The 26,055-nt window shown below is 37.1% G+C and overlaps 1 protein-coding gene across 6 annotated transcripts in view; it reads right to left on the bottom strand.

Annotated features, from left to right (window-relative positions):
* Positions 1–1,071: 1,071 nt before the first annotated feature.
* ACXD (Adenylyl cyclase X D) overlaps positions 1,072–26,055 on the bottom strand; it is a 30,473-nt gene continuing 5,489 nt past the window's right edge. For 3 of the 6 annotated variants that reach the window (XM_017625941.1, XM_017625939.1, XM_017625944.1), the window contains 14 exons: positions 24,806–24,844; positions 20,488–20,632; positions 20,290–20,426; positions 19,934–20,225; positions 19,780–19,851; positions 19,596–19,720; positions 17,527–17,745; positions 17,163–17,409; positions 17,001–17,087; positions 16,676–16,944; positions 3,650–3,971; positions 1,814–1,976; positions 1,493–1,753; positions 1,072–1,438 (listed from right to left, as the gene is read on the bottom strand). In XM_017625941.1, coding sequence (XP_017481430.1) covers positions 1,116–1,438; positions 1,493–1,753; positions 1,814–1,976; positions 3,650–3,971; positions 16,676–16,944; positions 17,001–17,087; positions 17,163–17,409; positions 17,527–17,745; positions 19,596–19,720; positions 19,780–19,851; positions 19,934–20,225; positions 20,290–20,426; positions 20,488–20,632; positions 24,806–24,844 — 2,701 coding nt within the window. In that variant the 3' untranslated portion in view covers positions 1,072–1,115. Of the gene's footprint in view, positions 1,439–1,492; positions 1,754–1,813; positions 1,977–3,649; positions 3,972–16,675; positions 16,945–17,000; positions 17,088–17,162; positions 17,410–17,526; positions 17,746–19,595; positions 19,721–19,779; positions 19,852–19,933; positions 20,226–20,289; positions 20,427–20,487; positions 20,633–23,812; positions 23,852–24,805; positions 24,845–26,055 lie in introns of all 6 variants that reach the window. The other 3 variants (XM_017625943.1, XM_017625940.1, XM_017625942.1) reach the window with 3 other exon arrangements.

Raw genomic sequence — 26,055 nt, forward strand, 5'->3', positions numbered from 1 at the left:
CTAGGTTGTGTAAAAATTGCATAACTGTGTCAATTACCAGGAGCTTACTAGAACAAAATATGTATTAATTATTAGAACAGGAGTATACATATGTGAAAATTTTGGGAAATCAAGTTTGAAAGTTTTTTTGCGACACTTAGCTCTACATTTATGCAATTGAAATGCTTCCGTGTAAGCATGGTATTCTAGGTTTTGGTATAACATAGAAAATCCAAGGATTAACCAAGTCAACCCAATAACTCAAAACTGATAAATTTGCACATTCATTCTGGCATGAGAGTGGCGTTATTTGAATTAAAAACTTTAAAGGCGTGTTTCTCGGGTTTTCAGTTTTTTGAGTTATGAAAGTACTGAAGTAAATGAGCTTTATGTTCATTTTCATAACATTCATATTGGATATTGAAGTTAATATTCGAACGTTCGCCACAATATTTATTGGGTAATTTAAAAAAAATTTACCTAAAAAAGTTACTAACTCGTCGATACTTTTCAGCATTCGCGATATTTACTCAGTACTTGTGAAAAACATCGAGTTCTCGATACTACTCAGTACTCATAAAAAGTATCGATATTCTGTAGTCGGTACTCATATCGCTCAATCACTAATTATTGATTGAATTTTTTTATTTGCATGCAGCTGGGCATTCTGTGCTGTGGATTCAAGATCTTAAATTTGAGTTGAGGTAGAAATTTTTAGGCCCACTGAGAGCCAAGTTATAACAATTTTAAACGAAACTTCGAAACTGCTGTACGAGTTTTTACTCTCAAATTATAACGAAAATTTGCAAAAACGTCTAATGAAATTTCGAAGTTTAACTTCAGAATCCGATGGAAAACCGAAACTTTTTTCTTTGATGAGGCACCCTAATGTGCATGTTAAAGGTTCATCACAATCAAAATTATTACGAACTAAGTAGCACTTCGCCGTTCGCACTCGGCGTAAAACTGTAGGCCCTCCCCATTGTGGGACAACGTCAAGGCGCATGCCACAAGTCAGAGGAGAAGCTCGGCCAAACACTAACATATTGTGTAAGTGGCAATCTATTATTATTATTAGGTAGCACTTTAAACAATTTAATTACTTGCTGGTATTACGTTGACTAAATATATTAAAATTAACAAACAGTTGTCTCTTCCTCTGCTATAACATCCTCCAACTTCGCCGACATTTGGTCAATCTTTACGAAATTCAAAGATTCGTCAACGTTTACAAAATAGGTAGGTATATGACCACGCCCTTTCACGAGTGTATACCCCCGATAAGTACACTTAACATTATAAGTTTTCAATATTTTTGCTGTATTCTCTGTAACTTGAATGGCGCCGGCGATACCAGTGGAATCCATACGCGATGCCATGTTCACCGCGTTTCCCCAAATGTCATAATGAGGTTTGTAAGAGCCCACTACTCCCGCCATCACAGGGCCGTTGCAGATGCCTTAAAAAAAAACAAATTAACTATGATTAACAACAAATAAGCATTCGTTATTACCAATTCGCAAAGCACCTCTGTCCTCGTCATCGTCTTCGCATTGCAAATTCTCGACGTTAAAGGACTTCATTGTGCGCATCAGATCCATAGCGAACTCCAGCATTACGAATACGACATCGTTATATTCCTCGGACTTAGAGCTCTTCTTATTATGGCCCTCGTACTCCTGTAGACGTATGTTTTGAGCGCCTTTGCTTGTTGTAGGCAGCTCCTCATCATCGACAACTTCAAATCCTTCTTCTATGTCATGCTGTCTGCTTGCTGGAATAAAATATTTGATAAATAAGTTCTATCGAGCGTTCTGATTGCTAAATTTCTTACAATAATGGCTTCTTCGCCCATTTGGCAGCAGCGAAGAGCTGCGATAAGCTGTTTGAGTTTTTCGGTGCTCGGACCGTTTTGGATCCAGACCACACGCTGCCATATAAGTCCAGCCGGCCACTTTAATTTTTTCAACCTTTCTCGAGCCTCGATAAGTACTCAACTAGAAAAAGATGATGTAAGTTTTCTATTTATTATTATCTACTCGCAATGTACAAATCATGTACGTTAGTTACATTATTACGGATTATAGAAGAGACTGATGTTGGCGCACGCTATAAAAACGTATTGACAGTGTTCTCGCTAGCAAAACCTATAACAGCGGTCAAATAGCAATTTGGGACTGGAATATATGTATGGGAAAAAGAAGTCTGATGTGACTTATTTGATGTAAGGAAAATATGATGAAACCAAAGACCGAACCTCAGAAGCCTCTTTGGCGTCTCTAGATTAATAGCGACACAGTCGACAAATTAAGCCTTCGCAATGTATTTTTTGCTAAGGACTGAGCCTGAGCGACTTCCAAACGACCTGAAGCCCATAGATGCTTCCGTATAAACCCTAAAAGAACAATAAATCAACGTTTGTGATCGGCGGAAGCTACATTTCCTATGCTTTTAATGATCCGAGAACCAATCAAGATATGCAGGTACATTCAAAAACAACACGAAGAAAGCTTGGCGTCTTAAAAATTAAAGCACATTCAAAAACAACTGGTAGGATAAGAAGGAAGAAAACAAAAAATTGGTACGCAGCACGACCAAAAGGGGCTACACAGGTTTCATGAACAGCGACGTGATTGCTGAAGTTCTGAGCCCATTTCCACTTGTCAGGTTGACGTAACCGGAACGACCCGGATTTATATCTGGCTAAGGACTGTCACTCCCACAACGTTTTCTAAAACTATAAAGAATTTGTAGGCCGTTATAACAGCAATAGCGGCATATACTTTGAAAGCCAGAGTCTGAGTCTCCATTATTTGTACTCGTCTAGGACCGAATTCGAATAGCTACAGAGGGGTTCAAAAATAATGAACTATTTGAATGCGGCAGACTGAGCATACTGAGCTGCATACTGGCCTTTAAACGCTTGCAGCGAGTTGCTTGTTGTTGTTGTTGTTGTTGTTGCCCTCAACATCGTATGTAGGCAACAATATCATCAGCTGTTGGCTTCAGAACAAAATAAAATGTGCCGAACTGAACGGTGAAACGTACTTCAGTACCCTCTCCGGAACAAATGTTTTCGAGAGCAAATAAAAAGTTGTCCGGATACGAACGGTGAATCCGCCTTTATTATTTGAATTGTCTAACCCACAAATCGTGAAGCTACGGCTGATCTCAGATTCCTCTAAAAACCAATGAGAGCTTGCACTTACTCGGAAAACCCCGAAAATCCTACCCACAACCTTGGACTGAGTAGACAGTTACGTAGCAAATCCATTTCTTGGCGAGCAAAGTATTGAATTCCTCCATATCTTGGCCTCGCAGTTAAACTAATTGTATATTTGTTGTACTCATACCCAACTTGCCTATATCTGGCTGTTGTCCGTTTTTTTAATTTTTTTGGGTGTAAGCCCGATTTGAATAACTTTATAGAAATTCAGTAACTTTCCAACTTGTGACCTGGGGTCTTGAACATAAGTAAAAGTAGCCATCCAGAACGACATTTTGTTCCCAATCGTGCCTACGCTAAGACCGAATATTGACTCTTAGCAACACAGGAGCTAAACATATGTAGTTAATGGGGCTTTGCCTCAAATGAGTAATTTTGGACTGTACGGGACTAACAGTGTTTTATAAACATGTTAATTGAGTGCTCTGAAATCCCAAAACTTACCACTTCGTCAAAGTCACAAATAATCTCGTTTAAAACTCGTATGCCCACTTGTTCTGTGTCATAATTTCGTATAGTTGCAAACATAACGGCAACATTATCGTACTCCTCATAGTAGAGTTCATTTGTCATCTGTCGCGACATGTAAATATCGGCTGTAATGAGTAAGGGAATTAAGTACCTACATATGTCATAAAGTTTTGCGGTGATAGGAAATCTTAACCACTCACCTACGTGTGACGGTAAAATATTGTTGATAAGTATCGAAATGGTCTCATTTGTAAATTTAGCATCATCCTGCTTCTTAAGTAGCTGTCGTTTCCAACTAAAAGTAAAATAGATATTATTGTTGATGCCTTTTAATAAATTTTTTTAATGCAATTTTTTATAATATGGGTTCAAATTAGAGATGGGCGCGTGAGTGATTTTGATTCACGTTCACGCACGCTCACGTTGATGTTAGTTTTTTAATCACGCACGCTTTTTCAGGGACATTTTTTTTTCAAATCGAAACTTTATTTATGTAAATAGAATTTCATATAAATATTGTTACAAAAGCTTGGCCAAATTCCTTGCCTGGGATGAACGCACTATTATTTTTTTTACAGATATACGTACATATGTATGTGTGTGTTACTTGTATAAATAGAAAAGGATTCACATCAATGTAATATTAAAATGACTAGCTCATATATTTGTTTAAAAATAATATTTTGTCGAGATTATCACCAAGTAGTCGTGCACGTCCTTCTTCTAGAATTCTGCCTGACACAGAAAAAACTCTTTCAATAGTTGTTGAGCTAGCTGCTATGTGTAAAATTTGCCTTGAAAAGATTCAAAGAAGGGGAAAATTTTTAGCTTTCTCCCAAAATTTTAAAACATCGTCACAACTTTTGTTTTCAAATAAATCTTTATTTTCCTTTTACTGTTTTCATAAAGTTTTCCTGCAGATTTATCGTTTGTACCTTTGAATTCGTCAGAAGTGTATACAGCAAATAAGTTAAACAGCAGTAGTTTACCATTTTATTTTGGTTGAAAATACACATACATACATATGTACCCCAGTAAAATAATTATATGTGCAATACTTCAACTTCAACTAGTTAAACGAAAAACCAATACTAGATCTTTAATGTTTACTATAATTAAGTCTGTCAAAAAAATATAAGATACTTTATAAATATGCATTAATTTATAAGAAAATAATTTAATTGTACCATTATGTTGAAATTTTTATAGAAAATATTTATATGTGCAAAGAAATAAGTTGTAGGTTATCGATTATTTTAAAAAAAGTTTAAAAGATATTTTTGTTTGTTGTTTTTGGATTGGATTTCTATTGCACAATTTTATTTGGTTTACACTTTGCGGCATAGATTTTATCGAAGTTTTTTAGTAAAATTTTTATTATTTTTTCTTATTTGTGAAGTTTTGTATACATATTTAAGATTCAACATATTGTCATTCTGTTTTGAATAAGTAAAATTCTTGTGGAGGAATAGATCTTACAAATTCTCAGTGGTATTAAAGCTCATATTTGAAGCTAGATACTCTAAAAGAAAGTATTTCATTCCTTGAATAACGACTTTGTTGGTCGCACGGTATGAATAGCAACGTTTTACCGCTGGAATTTCCAAATATCTTCGGTCGAAATGGGCAAAAAATTCGCAAACTTTTTCAATTCTTCCTACAACGCTTGCAGTTTTTGTAAATGCTAAAAACGCATTTTTGTGCCATAGAGTGGGCTGTGGCTTGGTGATTTTTTTTCCAATTGCAATTGCCACGCCCATTTCTAGGGTTTGTCGCCTTAACGAAATAAAAATATCATATCTGGATAGGTATTCTATCGGAATCCGAAATAAAACTTTACTTTTTGCAAAAACCCGACGCTTAACACCTTACCAAATATATCTTAACATACAAAACATTATTGATTCTCAGAAAATTAACCATATCGTCATAAAGAAAAATATTTTAAAAATAGTTTTTGAAAAACACCCACTTTTTTGAACCACTTTTTTTATAGAGAATTAAACAGGCATTACGAAGGTATAATTTTAAATCCCTAATTTACTCGTCTTCACTATGCAAATCAACTTCAAAAAGTTCAACTGGTAATGGCTAAGATTGCTTTGGGATAATATTGACCATTTTAAGCCCTTTTCTTTTCTGAGACGAAGTCTCTACGATCAGCAGAACCCGGCATATAACGATTTGAAGACGTACAAGATTAGTCAGAATCACGAAAAAATGCAACTTGGACAGATCATATCTTCGAAGAAAAAAAGAAGTCAAAAATTCCTTGAGGACGTGTTAGCTTATTTCATGTGAAGCGAATCGGAGACATTACATAATTTTTTTTTTACGAAATCCGTTCGACTTAAAAAAAAAGGGCTCATATGTCGTTTGGGCTACTCTTTTTGGGTTTGAATAGGGTCGTCAAACTTATGATTTCAATAGTCGTCGGGATTTTTAAAGGAAATTCTTATTATATTCTGCTGCCTGATTACTTCAGCAGTTATGTAACTATCTTCCATGCCACAATAGTTCATTCCGGGCTCTTATTTAGATATTTCAATGTCATGAGATATTTTGGATCATAGTATAACATGGAAAAATAATAAAACGGTTTTTATTATTATGTTTAAGGTTTTACCACACAGTCATCGGTGTAGTTTTCGGTTGAAATTTTTTTTAACCTGGAGCAGGTGGAAGCTTAACAAGTCCTTTTGGCCATATAATTATTTACTATTGATAGATGCTCCAGGTACATTTCTGCATTAAAAAGAAAATTTTGAAAAAAATTTCGCTTACATCTTTTCAACGGTTAGGGCTCGGTATGTTAAAATTACACGATTGACGGCAAATCTAACTCACGCACGCTCGCGCCAGCCAAAGTTTCAGTCACGCATGATCACGGAAGTTACGTAATTTTTCTCTCGAACTCACTTACGCTCACACGTGAAAAAGCGTGGCACAACGTGTTTTGCCCATCTCTAGTTCAAATATAAGTTTCCTTTTAGAAAGTTACAAATGATGAACTATATATAGCTATACATATTATAGTTCCATTATGTATTAGGCTCGTTACCAGATTTCTAATAGAGTCTAGATGCTCATATTTATATAAGTTTGAAGCGTATAAAAGAAGCGTTGTGTTTATAATGAAGTTCCGTGTAAGATTGGTGTAGTGTGAAGCTTAAATGCTAGCGTTGCGAAATAGTATGTATATATAGGGACACGAATTTCGATACAATACGATACCATATCGATACTTTTGGCATTCGATATCGATATTTTCAACTCGATAGTTTTAAAACGATATTTTTTGGATCTCTACGTGTTGTTACATAATATGTTAGTGTTTGACCGAGATTATCCACCGATTTGTCGCGTGCGCCTTAAGTTCTGAACACTTTGAAAAGTTCGAATCGGGTCACAGCTACCAATTTGTTCATTATCTAAACCAGAGATTCCCAAACTTTTTTTTTCTGATAGACCCCTTTCGAAAATTTACTGGTTTCGGTGGACCCCCTAAATATTCTCAAAGCTCGTAAAAAATTAAATGTGAAAATTAGATCTAACAAGGTAAATTTGCATCGCGGGCANCAAAATTAATATACCCTTGTGCACAAGTGCGCTCGGGTATAAAAATAATGTGATTACCCACTTGCAGGTTTTAAAAAAATAGAGCTCGTAAATACATCAAAATACTCTCTCGCTCGGAAGAGTTATATTTTTTAAGATCACTTCGAGCAATAGCGTTATTTACATTATCTTCACCATAAAGTCATCAAATGTTCGGTTCACTCATGACTTTGCACGTGGAGTATATGTAAAATAGTTTATTTGTGTTAATGGCATCATTTTTATTTTATCACGTATTTAAAACACAAAACTTTTAATTCAGAAACTGACAATACAGAAAAAAACGAGTTTAAAAAAATCTATGACAAATAACCAAGCAAGCAAGAAGTACAAAAAGTGTTCCACCGTCTCATCTTCTTTAAGGCAAGATGGGCAAATGGACTTGTCATTTACGCCTATCACAGCCAGGTGTTTGTGCCTCGTGAAGTGACCAGTCAGCAGTTCAGCAAGTTGTCTGCAGTGTCGTCCGCTCAGTGAGAGCAAAAAATTAGATAGACCTTGTGAGATTAACGGCAACATGAGTTTAGCCCACCTGCATCCCTTCGATGCCTCTTAGTCGTTTCTGAGCGAAGTATTCACCCAGTTTCTGATGGTGGCTTCGATTGTCGAAGGTGGGAGTGCTAAAACTGATGGCGGACCGAGGAATGCCTAATCTGAGCAAACTTTGGCCAATGATCATNGCAAGTTGTCTGCAGTGTCGTCCGCTCAGTGAGAGCAAAAAATTAGATAGACCTTGTGAGATTAAAGGCAACATGAGTTTAGCCCACCTGCATCCCTTCGATGCCTCTTAGTCGTTTCTGAGCGAAGTATTCACCCAGTTTCTGATGGTGGCTTCGATTGTCGAAGGTGGGAGTGCTAAAACTGATGGCGGAGCGAGGAATGCCTAATCTGAGCAAACTTTGGCCAAATGATCAGATGTTTCATAACCAGGTACTCCAGAGTGACCTGGCACCCAGAGTAAAACAACCTCGTTATGTTCACCATCATATTTAAGTCGAGACTTGCATTGACGACCTAGTTTGGAAGTACTTAAATAGAGGGCTGGCCAATGCCTTAAGTGCAGCTTGGTTGTCACTACAGACATCACGTAGTCCATGGCTTTGAGTATTGCAATTACCTCAGCCTGGAAGACCGAAGCATATTCCCCAACAGAAAAGTGAAGCTTATCTCCGTTAACTTCGAAAAGGACCCGGGATCATGCCCCAGAGTCAGTTTTGGAGCCATCAGTGAAGATTCGTGTGAGTACGGTCTCAGTGATAGAGTTAAACATTATAGAATCTCTTCAACAAAGGTAATGGCGGCGTACTATCCTGTAGCATTTAAATCTCATACTCATTGTCATACGAGCATCCGGTTCTTTTTAGTATGCAGGTGGCCTTTAAGGTTTCCCCACATATGAACACAAAGTGACGGTAAGTGCAGCACTGCGCCAAGAGCACTATATACCACTAAAAAAATTAAAGTTAATTAAAGAGGCCATCAAGCAGCCATCTTTGCATCGAAACCAGATACATTTTCGTGGACCCCCATTTACAACTCATGGACTCCCATATTTTGTTCACGTCGCCGTGGACCCCCGTCGAGTCTTCCGTGGACCCCTGGGGGCCACCTGGACCACTTTGGGAATCACTGATCTAAACGCTTTGTCGATGACGACAGCATTTTTTTGAACGCGGCAGCAACATCATGAATTTGTATGAGTTTGACATAAAAGAAGAGGAAGAACCTTATCTTTCGCTGGAAAAATAGATATAGATCTAATCTGGCCACAACCTCAGTCGTCGCCAAAATAATTATCTACCCAAGAGTACGTGCTAAAATAATTTGACAGCTGTGGTCCGTAGCTCGTCCTTTTCATTGTGTTCGGGCTATTAATGTTGTGGCACAAAAGGGGTCCCTACAGTTTTATGCCGTTTTGAACGTCGATTTATGGGAAGCTGTTTTTCATTTTGAAGCTTTGCGCACTTCTAACCATTACACCACAGCGGCCTATATACGAGACCTATAAACGGATACATTTTTTGGATTGTGGTATCGATATTTGGAATATCGAGTATTTTTATTCCGATATTAATGGGTATCCGATATTTTTAGAGCGATACTTTAAATGAGTACCATATCAATACTTTCTGTTCATAAAAACTCTTCAATTTTAACTATATATATACATAGGGGCACGAACCTATGTATATATATAGTTAAAATTGAAGAGTTTTTACTGGATATTTTCGGAGTTTTCGTCTGTTCTCGTCATTTTTTAGGAGTTTTTTTTACCTTTTTGCAGTTTTCTTTGGTAATTTTCTCGTTTAAATAATTTGACTTTACTTTTTTTAGACAAAAAGTCGGCATTTCTTGCTTGAAACTTTTGCCAATGTTTAACCGACTTCAAAAAAGGAGAAGGTTATCAACTCGTCGGAATATTTTATTTATTTTTTTTACTAGCAGAGCACCCGACGTCGTTCGGGGTAATTAAATCAAAATATAAAACAGTAATACAAATATTCAGATCACCATAAATTAGAGCAGAAAAACTATTTTCTTTTCTTTCTAAATTATGGCATCCTTATAAGCCATACTTTAAGATTTATCGTACTTTAACTAATATATATTGATCGCCACTTTCTGTACTAAAAATTTAGTTCCATTATTAATATTAGCTGGATTAAGGTAACGATAGAATTTTTAAATTAAAATCAGTCCGCTATGGTACATTCCGTTTAGCTTCCTATTCGCTTAGCTGTTTTAGGGCCGGTTACTCAATTTCTGGTTAACACTGCGGTTAAACATCTTTGTCGACCTCTTCGACTCCATGCATACAACAGGGAGACGGTAACGTCGATAACTATGTATAACTGGAGATTAGTGTTAACCAAACATTGAGTAACCGGCCCTTAGTAAAGATACATTTTTCCCGTAGAATGCTTATTTCAGAAAAAGCTTATTATAGACTGTACGGTTTCAAAAAAACACAGTTTTAAATATCCGAGTTGTCTAATAGTTGAATACATATTTATCCCCCTTTTACAAACACATTTATATATACTTTATTCTAAGCACCTCCCATACATATGCCTGCATACCAAATTTCAGGTTCATGTGACCTATGGTTCCCAATTTATGGCTGGTTAAAAATTCCATGCCTATGGGATGTGACACGTCTATACTACTATACTATTTATAAACACCTAAACGGGTGGAAAAAAAATTTTTAAATCAAAAAAAAACGTGCTAAATTTAAAAAAATACGCATATAAAAGAGCACCAACCCAACTCGTTTTAAGTTTGAGTATGTACGTTATAAAAAAAGTCGTTGTGAAGTGCGCAGATGCTTTCTCGTTATACGAAATTATAATTAAGAAGAAAAAAAGGATTTATTTTATGNAATACTTAATTAAAATTTTTTCATAAAAAACTTATTGTCCCAGAACTGTCGAAAATGGAACCAGTTCAGAAGTAGTTCGAAAGTTCTGCATAGGTGGCAATTTCCACTTCGTAGGACATCGCCATGTAAAAAGAGACAGTTGAAAGCATTGCGTTGGGATAGATCGAGAACCAGTACCGCCTCTAAAAGAGCTAGTTCTGCGCTAGTTCTGAACTAGCGCGATTTACTGCAGGGCATGTACCATGTATGTGTGTATGTGTTGTCACCGCTGTGCATGCTTTGTATACATATACTTTCTTAACTACATATGAAAAAGCATACGAGACGTGCAAAACACCACCCGTGCAGTGAAAAATGCTTCATTTTAATACAGGCGTATTTGAATTGAATATTTCCATTATACGTAGTGTATGTATAATGGAAAAATCCATTTCGTTAACACTTTTCACTAGATTTAAATACGAGCATTTTTAAAAGGTAATCAAATAAAATTTTTTTATTCTTACAACGCGTTTATTTTCTCTGTGTACCAAAAATATGTCTCCATACGAGATGTCAATTTCGTGTGACGTATGATTTTAAAGTTATAGCTGATAAAAACTTCCACGCCTGTGGGATGTGCCACGCCTCCTTTTAAAAACTCACTTATATATATCTTTTTATAAGCGCCTACCATATCTATACCTGCATACCAAATTTCAAGCTCATGCGGCTTATGGTTCCGAAGTTATAGCTGATAAAAAATTCCACGCCTATGGGATGTGCCACGTCCCCCTTTACAAACTCATTTATTTACAGCCTTCTATAAGCACCTACCATAGCTAAGCCTGCATACCAAATTTTAAGTTCATTTGACTTACGATTTCCAAGTTATAGCTGATAAAAAATTCCACGCCTATGGGATGTGCCACGCCCCCTTTTCATACTCTTTCATATACACCTTACTATAAGCACCTACCGTAGCTGTGCCTGCGTACTAAATTTCAAGTTCATATGACTTATGATTTCGAAGTTATAGTTGATAAAAAATTCCACGCCTATGGGATGTGCCATGCCCACTTTTTTAAACTCATTCATATGCCCCTTACTATAAGCACCTACCGTAGCTGTGCCAGCATACCAAATATCAAATTCATGGGGCTTATGGGTCCGAAGTTATAGCTGATAAATTTTCCACGCCTATGGGATGTGCCACGCCCCATTTTATAAACTCATTCATATACATACACCTTACTATAAGCACCTACCGTAGCTGTGCCTGCGTACTAAATTTCAAGTTCATATGACTTATGATTTCGAAGTTATAGCTGATAAAAAATTCCACGCCTACGGGATGTGCGACGCCCCCTTTTACAAACTCATTTATATACACCTTAATATAAGCACCTACCGTAGCTGTGCCTGCATACTAAATTTCAAGTTCATATATGGGGCTTATGGTTCCGAAGTTCTAGCTGATAAATATTCCACGCCTACGGGATATGCCACGCCCCCTTTTATAAATTCATTTATATACCTTATTATAATTGCCCACCATAGAGATGTCGGCATCCCAAATTCAAGGTTCATGTGACTTATGATTTCGAAGTTATAGAAGTTATAGTTAATAAAAAATTCCACGCCTACGGGATGTGCCACGCCACCTTATAAGCGCCCACCATAGATATGTCTGCATCCCAAATTCAAAGTTCATGTGACTTATGATTTCGAAGTTATAGCTGATAAAAATATCACGCTTTTGGGACGTGCCACGCCCCCTTACTCATGTAAATATACATACACTACTATAAGCACCTACCGTAGCTGTGCTTGCTTATGGTTCCGAAGTTATAGCTGATAAAAAATTCCACGCCTATGGGATGTGCCACGCCCCCTTTTACAAACTCGTTTATATATACCTGCCTATAAGCAGCTACCATTGACATATCTGCATACCAAGTTTCTAGTTCATGTGACTTATGGTCTGGAAGTTATGGCTGATTAAAAATTTCACGCCTATGGGAGGTGCCACGCTCCCTTGTCGGATCCAAATTTTTTTCCCCTATTATAGGCCCAGGTGTCATGGCAATACTCTGTCAAAATTTTGTTCGATTCTGTCCGTCCGTTTAGGCTGCAACCTGGCACATACATACTTCCAAAAATATATCCTTCTCTTAGCGTAAAATAATTTTTGGGGATGTCTCGGCCACAGGGCCACCTATCGTGTAAGTTTCAAGTGCAAATATTTCTTTTAAATTGGCTAAATTGTTTTCTAAATATGAGCCAAACCAGCAAGTAAATGAAATTTTTATGAATACAGAACAACAACATAAAATTTCAAATTTTTTTAAATCGAAAAACCTTCCACTCAGAAGGCTCAGAACAGTCCTTTTTACAGAGTGGAAATCGGTTCAGCCGTTTGGTCAGGCATCGCCGTCATAAGGAAAACATTTCATTTTTATATATATAGATAAGAACGATGCGAGAAGTATAGAAAAAATGTCGATGAAAAAAAAAAATTTCTTCTCGGGTTTACAACTATCCTATCCTTTATATTGGAACCAACAATACACACCCACAAAATCTTGCTGAAATCGGTTAAGCGACGTCGGAGATTAGCGTAAACCAACGCAGTGACACGGGATTTTTATATATTAAGATACCCCACTATAAGCACCTACCATAGATATTGTTCCGAAGTTATGACTGATAACAAACTTCACGCCTATAGGATATGCCACGCCCACTTTTACAAAGTCATTTATATATACTCTACTGTAAGCACCTACCATATATATGTATGACTGCATACCAAATTTCAAGTTCATGTGACTTATAGTTCCGAAGTTATGGCTGATTAAAAGTTTCACGCCTATGGGAGGTGCCACGCCCCCTTGTCGAATCCTAATTTTTTTACCCTATTATAAGCCCAGGTGTTATGGCGATACTCTGTCAAAAGGTTGTTCGATTCTGTACGTCCATTTAGGCTGCAACCTGGCACATACATACATACATACTTCCACAAATATATAGTAGATATATACTTCTCTTTGCGTAAAATAATTTTTGGGGATGTCTCGGCCACAGGGCCACCTATCGTGTATATTTTTAGTCCCATCGGCTTATGGGGAAAGAATCGACCGATGCCGATGCCGATTCCATAAAAAATTACAAATAAATGTGTTAATTCATAAAATCAGTTCATTTCACGGAGTTAAAAAATACAAAAGAAAAGAAATAATTGAATTAATTGACTTGTTATGCAACATTACATACCCATGTATGTACATACATACATATGTATGTGTAAAAATATATGGACATATATCACATTTATGTACATTACATAAAACACTTTTTTATATGGTGCTAAGCAAAAAATATTTAGGAACATAAAATTTCATTTCGTTTTGTACTAAAATACACTCTTTTGCACTCAATGCATAAGAACTTATATGCTAGGTATGTATGTACATACATATAGTGGTCCACAAAATAAAAGAAATGCGATATTTTGACCGATTTTGTCTTTTTTATTTAATGTTTATTATTTTTTTTTATAAAAGTCTAGCTGGTATACAACAAACACCATATAAATTCAAACTTGGTACTAAAATTAGAAAAATTCTGCTTATTTTCACCAAAATTTCAAACTTTTTGGAATTTTGGTATGGTTTGTAAACCATTTAATTCTAGTATAATGAATTGCAAGTTTCAAGCTGCTATAAAATCCCGTTAAGTTTCGGCAATTTTTTTGCTGGCAGTGTTCTCCATATAAAAGAAAATTGTCTCACATACTTTTGTATGGCAAAAACGTAAAACACCTTCAACAAAAAAAATCATTTTTATGAGCTGTCTGCAAATGTTTTTTTAATGTTGGCTGTCGCTTCACCTGAAAAGAAATTCCAAAGAAACGGCGAAAAAAGGCCGATGCANGCCGATGCCGATTAATCGGTCGGACTCTAGTGCTGACATGTTCCAAATATGAACCAAATCGGGCTAGCCGTTTAATAGTTTAGTGACATTTAATGTAGAGAAAACTCTATGAAATTATGAAATCGTGACGTCTCAGCACTCGTCATTTTTCAGCAACAACAACAAAAAGTTTCAAATTTTTTTTACTCGAAAAACCTTCCACACAGAAGGTCCAAAAAAGTACCTTTTACAGAATTTAAATCGGTTCAGCCGTTTGGTCAGGCATCGCTGTCATACGAAAAACATTTCATTTTTATATATATAGATTTATGTTTTTGTTTTGTATGTTACCGCATAACTTTGGACCACGTCAACCGATTTCGATAATTTTGTTTCCATTGGAAAGGGTAGTGTCTCACAGGTGGTCTCATACTAATTTGTTTCGATCTGATCATTGGACCATGAAAAAATTAACGGTACTCCTAAATTTGAATATTCGAATTGAAGTCAGTTGTGTTTTTTGCTTAAAAATTACTTGTTCTTATTATCTTTTCATTGTAAAATCGATACTAGGTACAGTCGTATGAAGTTTGCCGTACAGATATGTAAATTTCAAAATTATTGCCAATGGGTTAGGTGGAAACAAGTGCTCGGGAAATTCAAAAGTCTTTAAGTCCAATATGCTTAAATCCTTCACCACTCATATTCCTTCAATGTAAGATGAGACGAAGTGCAATAATAGGAGTAAGCGCCAACTGAATTTATTGACAGATATAAGAGTTGTTGGTGGTGTCTTCTGCGAGGAACTTCCATTAACCTCATTCGCTGTGTTTTTCAAACGAAGATAACCAGCATAAAACATGTGTTTTAGATACTTACAAGTCCAGTACCTGTCAAAAATTTGAACATATGTATGTATACCTTGATAGCTTAGCGGCAATAACAGCCTTTGGGTCTACGATGATTAGCTTGAAAACTGTCACGGAGTGCCCGACATACCTTTCGACCGCATCAAAATACAAACGAGCAAACTCAGATGAGTTTAAGACTAAAAGGGGTTGTCGGGATTTGTTGGAAATCTTGGAATGAAAGGTGACAAGTGCTTCTGTCCACGGAGGTCCGAGGCCCTTAAAGTTAAACAGGACTGGAGAAATTCTTAACAGACTGTTTGTTTTTTTTTTTGTAAGGCTCGGCATCACCTCAAGCTCTTACAGTAACAACCGCATGGAAGGCGATGAGGTGGGATCATATAAGCATCTGCACCTTGGCCGTTATGCTAGCTTATGTAATAAACTTCTTGGGTCTCCTTTTTCACCCCAGATAAGGCTCCAAGAATAGATTTTAGTCGCTTGTGGGCATATGCTACTTTATTATTTACTACCAAAACTTCAGCGCTACAGTTCGGTTTTCCATTCTTCTTTCCCAATCCTGAAATCGTGTCACTAAGGAGGAATTTTTAGTTTCAGCTCTAAGTATGCATGTTGCTGTAGACAGCCACCCAATATAACCTAACCTAACCTAGAAGTGGAATGGCTCCGTGAAAAGTTTGCAAATAGAAGTAGCTTGTGCATGAAGTGCATAATATGGGATTTAATTCTGCATTTTTTACCTATCTGCAGCTGTTTACAGGCTAGTACAATGCAAAACGCTTTTCATAGTTTCGGTATTTTAAGAAGTACATAAATTAAACCTCATTTTGAGAGGGTAGTTTAAATTAGGGACTTTTAATACCTAAGGATTATTATCTCGCCCGTATAAGCTAAGATTTCACCACGAGCAGCCTATAAAGCCCACCACATCCCCAGTACGCTGGGAGATAATACCAAGCTTCTGTTTAAAATATTAAATAATAGTATCCTGGATGACCAAATTTGCGAATAATCAATATTTACTTTCGGAAGAATACTTTCCTTTAGTCTTACTTTCTATATACATATGTGCATGTGTAAATTATTATAATAAGTGATATTATATTAAATGTTTTCTAATTTGATACAGAAGCTGATGAAGGACTGAAGACATTCCGTTGGGCTTAGTGCCAAAACTATATATGTACATGCTTATGAGCAAATATGTAACGTGTAAATGGGCGACTTGATACTCACTTATAATCAACTTTCGCTATGAACTCCGTCTGCCTATCCATTAGATGAAATATACCCAGCGTTATGCACATCACAAATATATGTGAATATTCTGGATATAAGTGATCGTTAGTGCTAAGGCTCTGGCCATAAACATAACTATACGAGAGCGTTACGACGACTGTGTAAAAAATTAATGTGAAAACGCCAACACTCAATTTGAGTATGAATGGAATCCGTGTAAATAGGAAGGTTATGCAAATGGTCAACATAAAACACTCTGTGATAGCCTAAGGGAAAGTATTTAATGATAAAAAGTCCACCATCAACTAAGTCTTTGACGAACCCAAGCATTGAATGAAGAAACATCATGCCTGGCGACACCCAAAATATGCACATTAGCTGCATCATTTATATGATTACCGAAATATATCTGAAATGAAAACGTATTAGCTACATATTTAGTACCATGGAAAATAAACTATTGAGCGCTTATCTCTTATCATACCAATTGCAAGATAATGCCAGTGGAGTGCAGGACAAGCACCACTAAGTACATGCCAATGCGCATAGTGATGTTACTTTGAATGCGCTCCGATAGTTTATAGAGACATTTGCTGACTTTTTTCATTGGCTTCGATGACTCTGTCTCGCTAATAAACATTATCCAAAGCTTTTTGTACCAAACCAAGGCCAATAGCAATATCATTACAATGTTGCTGATCCCAACTAGTATCCAAAACGCTAATGTTTGCCTAATTAATTAGAAATGGTATTTGATTAAATGTGAGTTTGAGAAAATATTATTTTATAATCGTTTGGTCACAAATCGTTGCAAGTGAGCTATAAATTTCAATTTGAATTTTACTTACGACGAATTGACCGCCTGCATTATAATGGCACACAGCAGCGTTATGTACGAAACGAAAACGCTGTACTTGAGCATAATATCTGGCTGCTTCATGAACATAATTTCCCAGCGCCAGTCTTTGAAAAATAAAAATAGCGACGTTATATTGTTTCGAAACCGTTGTTCTTCCATTTCATCTTGGGTTAAGTGCTTCTCATGACCGAAACATATTTTGGAAAACCTGGAACCAAATAACGATAGTTCTCATGACCGAAACATATTTTGGAAAACCTGGAACCAAATAACGATATATATTAGGTTTCGTTAGGTCGTCTTCTTTTTCTTATTCAACAAAGCACGCCAGTCGTTACTTTTCAGTGCTAACTGACGAAAATTGGTAATGCCAAGTGAAGCCAAGTCCTTCTCCACCTGGTCTTTCCATCGTTGTGGGGGCCTCCCTCCTCCTCTGCTACCACCGGCGGGCTCCGAGTTGAATACTTTCAGAGCTGGAGTATCAGAGTCCATTCAAACGATATGACCAAGCCAGCGAAGCCGCTGTATTTTAATTCGCTGCACTATATTTATGTCGTTGTAAAGCGGATACAGCTCATCCTTCCATCGTCTGCGGTACTCGCCGTCGCCGACGCGTAAAGGCCCATAAATCTTCCGCAAAATCTCGAATACTCCAAAGGCCGCCTCATCTGATGTTGTCATTGTCCATGCTTCTGCGCCATATATCGCTACGGGTATGATGAGTGACTTATAGAGGGTGGTTTTTGTCCATCGAGAGCGGAATGTACTCCTTAATTGCGTACTCAGGGGCTCACGTAAACATTTAATTAGATTGTCCATTATGTTACCACAATGTATTGAATTTGTTAAATGAAAACTACAGGTAATCTACGTTAAGTTAAGAAAAGGACTGAACGCTTAAAACAATGTTCCACTCCAGAGTTCTTCGGGAGGGTTGACGAAAAGCTCGCCCAAGTGTGTAAACCTTAGTTTGACGAATGCCGGAGTACGATACCACCTAGTCCTCCAAGCAGCGGCGGCAGTAAGGATCTCTAATGTTATTAAGTCGCACCGCGTTGGTTCCTAAAGGACAATGTCCGGTCAGTACACTTGTGGGAATCGAGAGGTAACGCTTAAACAGCTGTAGAAGCTCTCTTAATCGGTAGGGGTCAACAACCGGTCAGAAGGACCTTGCAACCATGCTTGTCGGGCTTTTAGCCCAGCGCTCGCTGTGCCGACTGTACGCTCATCTATCCAGGGGCAAGCCGCAGGTTCCCAACGAGATTTCAATGCACTCCCTGCCCAAGGTGATGGCCTCGAGGGTACCCTATGAGTCGCAGCGCTTCGGCTTCCAAAAGACAATGTCCAGCTTTCCTTTCAGAGGATCATGTGCTGTACGACCTGTTTCGAAAATCGCCCTGGCTGGGCCCTTTACAAGCCGCAATCAGGCGATCTCTGAAGGTTATACTCCTTGCCCGGATATAGCGGAACTCTGATCGGGCGAGCACTCGCGAGATCAATTATGGATATAAAATTAATAATTTTAACCCTTACAATCCTAAAGCTAGAGTTCAGCGCTCTTAAAAAACTAAAGTCAATAAATCCGCATTACAATAAGGATGCGAACGATTAAGTTAAGTTTCGAGATCTAAAAAGCGAATCTGATATATCAAAGGAGAAAGTTGCTGTAGCCTGAGACATCTCAACATCACCCAAGATTAGGGCTTGGATACCGGTCACGGAATCCGGTCCGGCGCTTGCTACCAGAGTTTAATCCAGGCATATCCACGTACTATCGGAGATAAATCTATAGCAGATAGATCGAGAAACAATTGAAGTCTGTAGTCTTGTTTCTCAATAACGAAAGTGACAACAATGCTAGCTATGAGTGCGAAAAGATTAACTTCAGGGTCCTAAAGTAAACATTGGCCAGCATTTTTTCTTCTGTTTGACTGCTAATTGAAGCACGTAATGGAAAAGGATAGAGGGTTGAATGTTCTACATTTTTCAACGGGTTAGTTACCTGCGTAACCTTCAGAGATACATACATATATATTATTGCATAAAAATTAGACTTACTGTATCCTACCAATAGGCATTCTTTCTACTTCTCGGCTCATTTCCAAAGTGGCTTGGGTTCGAATTTGATTATACTGACTTATGCTGCTTTGCATGAAATTTGTTGGGATATCACTTCTGGTATCCTTAAAAAAGACTTTCACTAAAACTCTCAAAAGATATAAGTGGAATTCTTTAAACTTACACCTACAGATTTTGTTTCCAAACGTTTTCGCTTTGCTGCTGTTGGTCGCCTCATTGTAATGTATGACGAAACCTGTAAAACATAATTGAATTGCCAGTGTGCGTCTTAAAATTGATTATAAATATCTGTTGTATATTCCATAGCGTATACTAACTCTTGCTGATGGCGGTTTTATTAGAAAACTCCGAATATGATATTTGCGCAAGACCGGATCATAACGCGCCTTCGCCGTGCCCTCCTCATACATAAACTCACCGTCCAGCTGTTGCAAAGTCTGTCCGCTAACATGTACACGACCCGCCTCACCAGTCGACTCCAGCCGATTGGCTATGTCCACGTCTTTGGACCAAATATCGAATTGCCACTTGTTTGCACCAATGACGCCAGACAAAATATTTCCTGAATGTACACCGATACGCATATCAATGTCCAGCTTTCGTTTCGATCTAAAGAAAATTTAATGCCAGATTCAAGGTACAGGAGACAAAGTACAATTGTAGTTATGGTTACCTCACATCACGTATATCCTTTATCATACGCAAGCCAAGGTAAACGCATGATCTAGCGTGGTACTCGTTGGGGGCTGGAACGCCGGCCACGCAATAATAGCAGTCACCTAGAAACTTAATACGCAAAACATCGTACTCCTGCAAAAGGAATTGCTTTAAAATCTGAAAGAATTTTTAATCATAGACGATATTTGTTTACCTGGGATGCTGTGTCGAATTTTACAAATAAATCGTGTAAAGTTTCCACTAATGTTTTCACATCCAGTGTTGTAGTCAAGTAAGTGTAGTTGACTACATCCGCATATAAGATTGAAACATCATCATGTGGTTCAATAAAAAGCTTTCTATGTGGAACAAAGTAAATTTTAAATAAAAACGAGTTAATAGAATGTAAAAAAAGGAAATCTCGATGTAACGTGAACGCAAAGCCTGGCTTTGCCCACCTAATGAAAAAAGAAACAATGTAATAAATAGTGCCACAGTTTTAAGTAGATTTGTTCTTTATCAAGTAAAGTATTCAGGTCGATTGGTTCAAAAGTCGGAATATTCATGTTGTACGTTGGAACAAGGCCTGCGACGGAACGGGGGCCTAAATATGATAATTTTTGGGGCTTTGAAGACCGCCTGAAGAATTTTATGTTAGCTAGTCTAGACATTTTTAGTTGTTGATAGATGAACCTAGAGATGGGTTTTCATAGTTCGTCATCTGAGACAATTATTTCAAAATCGTCGTCTACATTAGAGNAGAAAAAAGAAATAATGTAATAAATAGTGCCACAGTTTTAAGTAGATTTGTTCTTTATCAAGTAAAGTCTTCAGGTCGATTGGTTCAAAAGTCGGAATATTCATGTTGTACGTTGGAACAAGGCCTGCGACGGAACGGGGGCCTAAATATAATAATTTTTGGGGCTTTGAAGACCGCCTGAAGAATTTTATGTTAGCTAGTCTAGACATTTTTAGTTGTTGATAGATGAACCTAGAGATCTTGGGTTTTGATAGTTCGTCATCTGAGACAATTATTTCAAAATCGTCGTCTACATTAGAGGTATACGCCGCCGAGCTCACGCGCCGCCGCCGAGTTACGAAAATATAGGCGCGGCGGCGGCGGCGTTCCGCGCCTAAGGAATTTTGTACAAAATTTTCATGATGTATGTACATTGAAATACATCGTCTGAAGGAACTAAATACTACTAGTATAAAAACACAATTTTGCTAAATGAAAATCACATTTTTAAAGGAGTTGTTTTTGCATCATTTGGGCCACTGGAAAATAATATGATCTCCTTTTTTTTCCAAAAAGANGTTTTGCTAAATGAAAATTACATTTTTAAAGGAGTTGTTTTTGCATCATTTGGGCCACTGGAAAATAATATGATCTCCTTTTTTTCCAAAAAGAACATAACTCAGAAAAAACATAGGCAACATATTTTTCGATCGAAAGCGTTTATTACAGTTAAATTAGGGTCGAATACTGGTCATCTAACTATTTTTTTCTGCAGTAGAGAATTATTTTCAATACTACAACAATACTACTTTTTTATACACATACTACAACAGGTTATAACACATCAAAAACTTTAACGCGAATATCTCCTCAATTATTGGAGATGAAACAAAGACAAGTTGATTTTCCTGTGTATTTGTGTTTTTTTAATTTTAAACAGATTTTCATTAAAAAGCATACACTTTTTTTTTGCTAATTTTTACATTCGTAAGTTATTTTATTCGGGGGTCCCACATATGTATACAAGTACTAGGTGGCTGTGTGAAAATTAGCCTTCCTTAGTGGTGGTCAAACCCCAGGAAGGTTTTGCTCCCTCACANCTTCCTTAGTGGTGGTCAAACCCCAGGAATGATTTGCCCCCTCACATCACAAAGTTTTCTACACATTCTTCATTGAAGTTTAGGTTAAAGTACGTTTATATATCGATGGCTTAGTGGAANGTGTTTTTTTAATTTTAAACAGATTTTCATTAAAAAGCATACACTTTTTTTTTGCTAATTTTTACATTCGTAAGTTATTTTATTCGGGGGTCCCACATATGTATACAAGTACTAGGTGGCTGTGTGAAAATTAGCCTTCCTTAGTGGTGGTCAAACCCCAGGAAGGTTTTGCTCCCTCACATCACAAAGTTTTCTACACAGGGTTAAAGTTAAGTATTAATTTTAATAATAAGTATTATTTTTCATTACATTCGGTTCTCCTTAGAAAAATTTGGGGCTTAATATTTTAGTGGAAATTTTAACCATCTATAAGGCATTTTTTTTAAACAGTGGGTCAAAAAGGCCCGTTCTGGTTCGAGTTGATGGGTTAAACTTTTAGAAAAAAGTAGACCAACCTTGTTTTCAATATGTAATCCGCAAAAAATCGTAAGAGCTCCGTAATTTAACAGAACAGAACAGTAAAATTATTGCAAAAAATTACTGGTAGCGACATAAATTACCCCAATAACTTAACTTTTTAATTTCTTTTATTTCTTTAAATTTAAATAGAACATACGGATCTGAAGAGAACATAGAGAGCCATGTGTGTATGTACCTATATACCTCAGACCTTCTTCTGTTCGCCCATCCATCAGCGCCAGACACTNAACAGTAAAATTATTGCAAAAAATTACTGGTAGCGACATAAATTACCCCAATAACTTAACTTTTTAATTTCTTTTATTTCTTTAAATTTAAATAGAACATACGGATCTGAAGAGAACATAGAGAGCCATGTGTGTATGTACCTATATACCTCAGACCTTCTTCTGTTCGCCCATCCATCAGCGCCAGACACTCCACATTTTAATTCAAGTAACGTAATTTAAATTTAAAACTAATTCAACGAATGAATTCAATAGAATTATAATCTTAATTGGCATGGCGAATGCCTAACGCTGACGAGATGACATAACAAGATTAGTAGCCTCATGGCTCTTTTGAATCTACCTTATGCGCAGTAGCGCCGGCGTTTCCAGACGCGCCGGCGTCGCCGCCGCCGCCGAATCTTTTTGAAGTTGACCACGCCGCCGCCGCAAAGCCTGTCGGCGTAAACCTCTAGTCTACATCTGTTATAGGAGGGATTCTCAGCCTTCTTTCCTAATGTATCATTGAAGTTTAGGTTAAAGTACGTTTATATATCGATGGCTTAGTGGAAGATCGCCCTATCTCGGCAGCCAGTTCGAAAACACCCTATCTCAGAAAACTTTTCAAGAACAGCCTATTTCAGAATTTTATTGAAAAACACCCTATCCCAGAATTTGGTTGAAGAACGCCCTATCTCAAACGAAAATACATTGAAGATGTGCTGAGATGGGGCGTTTTTGAATCGGCAGCTGAGACAGGGATAGGACAGCGGCTGATGACGTTGAACCAATAACTGACGCGTTCAGATAGAAGTAATCGGCCATTTAAGCACAAGAGGTGGGAAGTGAATTATGCCACTTTCAAAACAAATGGCTCATGTGTATGAAAATTGTATGCATGGCTAAGAATATAAAGTTCAATTGTAATTGATTAATGGAAAGTTTGTTACTTACTCAGTGTCCATTTGTCGCCATAGAGGTGTCGGCGGGGAGCTAAGATATATTAAAGAGAGTCAAAGTGAAAGAAATAGTCATAAGTCCCATTCAGACCCGTTATTAGATACAGTGACTAAANCATCTGTTATAGGAGGGATTCTCAGCCTTCTTTCCTAATGTATCATTGAAGTTTAGGTTAAAGTACGTTTATATATCGATGGCTTAGTGGAAGATCGCCCTATCTCGGCAGCCAGTTCGAAAACACCCTATCTCAGAAAACTTTTCAAGAACGGCCTATTTCAGAATTTTATTGAAAAACACCCTATCCCAGAATTTGGTTGAAGAACGCCCTATCTCAAACGAAAATACATTGAAGATGTGCTGAGATGGGGCGTTTTTGAATCGGCAGCTGAGACAGGGATAGGACAGCGGCTGATGACGTTGAACCAATAACTGACGCGTTCAGATAGAAGTAATCGGCCATTTAAGCACAAGAGGTGGGAAGTGAATTATGCCACTTTCAAAACAAATGGCTCATGTGTATGAAAAGTGTATGCATGGCTAAGAATATAAAGTTCAATTGTAATTGATTAATGGAAAGTTTGTTACTTACTCAGTGTCCATTTGTCGCCATAGAGGTGTCGGCGGGGAGCTAAGATATATTAAAGAGAGTCAAAGTGAAAGAAATAGTCATAAGTCCCATTCAGACCCGTTATTAGATACAGTGACTAAAATAAGCGATCACGTGTTGGTTTTTTAGTATTCACAATGTTTTTCAAGTTAAGTTTTTNGTTTTTGAATCGGCAGCTGAGACAGGGATAGGACAGCGGCTGATGACGTTGAACCAATAACTGACGCGTTCAGATAGAAGTAATCGGCCATTTAAGCACAAGAGGTGGGAAGTGAATTATGCCACTTTCAAAACAAATGGCTCATGTGTATGAAAATTGTATGCATGGCTAAGAATATAAAGTTCAATTGTAATTGATTAATGGAAAGTTTATTACTTACTCAGTGTCCATTTGTCGCCATAGAGGTGTCGGCGGGGAGCTAAGATATATTAAAGAGAGTCAAAGTGAAAGAAATAGTCATAAGTCCCATTCAGACCCGTTATTAGATACAGTGACTAAAATAAGCGATCACGTGTTGGTTTTTTAGTATTCACAATGTTTTTCAAGTTAAGTTTTTTGTTGTTATGTTTTTAAAAAAATATTGTTCTTGTTACTTTTAAGATTTTGAAAATAAATGAATTCTTGTGAAGCGGGTAAGAATACAAATTATAATTTTTTATTAATTTTAATTAGTCGGATTTGTGTTAGTTATTTAAGTTTTAAAAGTAATGTTTTGAGCCTATATTTTGTTCCTAATTAAGAACAAAGTAGTTTCATTCCCTGTGGCTAAGTGGTTAGAGGTGCGTGCTACCACTCCATAAGCGCTGGGTTCGATCCCTGGCCTGGTCAGCATCTAAATTAGGAAATGTTTTTTCTAACNGTTGTTATGTTTTTAAAAAAATATTGTTCTTGTTACTTTTAATTTGTACGGTTTCAAGCAAAGATTTTGAAAATAAATGAATTCTTGTGAAGCGGGTAAGAATACAAATTATAATTTTTTATTAATTTTAATTAGTCGGGTTTGTGTTAGTTATTTAAGTTTTAAAAGTAATGTTTTGAACCTATATTTTGTTCCTAATTAAGAAAAAAGTAGTTTCATTCCCTGTGGCTAAGTGGTTAGAGGTGCGTGCTACCACCACTCCATAAGCGCTGGCTTCGATCCCTGGCCTGGTCAGCATCTAAATTAGGAAATGTTTTTTCTAACAGTGGTCTCCCCTCGGCAGGCAATGGAAAAACTACGAGTGCATTTCTGCTATTGAAAAGCTTATCATAAAATCCATTTGCCGTTCGGATGCGGCCTAAAATTGTAGGTGGTATAATATTAGGACGTACACCACAAAATGGAGAAGAAACTCGGCCAAATACTTAGCACCAAAATTGTAGTATTATCAATAAAATTAAAAGGTGCAATTAACACAAAAACAAGTTTTGTCTATGTTTATAGAAGCTGATCTATCAAGAATACCCTACGAAATTATAAGAAGCTAAAGTTTGCGAAGACACCCTATCGAGAAGCCTGCAATATGGACATACATACGTATTAAACAGGCTACTTATAAGTTTTGATCCAGTGATGACAGGTATGAGATCACAAAAAGGAAAACATGACAACCTTTCGCGAAAGAAACCATTTCCATGCATCAATCTAGT

This window comes from Rhagoletis zephyria, unplaced genomic scaffold (genome assembly GCF_001687245.7).
Source record: "Rhagoletis zephyria isolate East Lansing unplaced genomic scaffold, Rhagoletis_zephyria_1.1 Rzeph_scaffold_04332, whole genome shotgun sequence".
NCBI classification, from domain to species: domain Eukaryota; kingdom Metazoa; phylum Arthropoda; class Insecta; order Diptera; family Tephritidae; genus Rhagoletis; species Rhagoletis zephyria.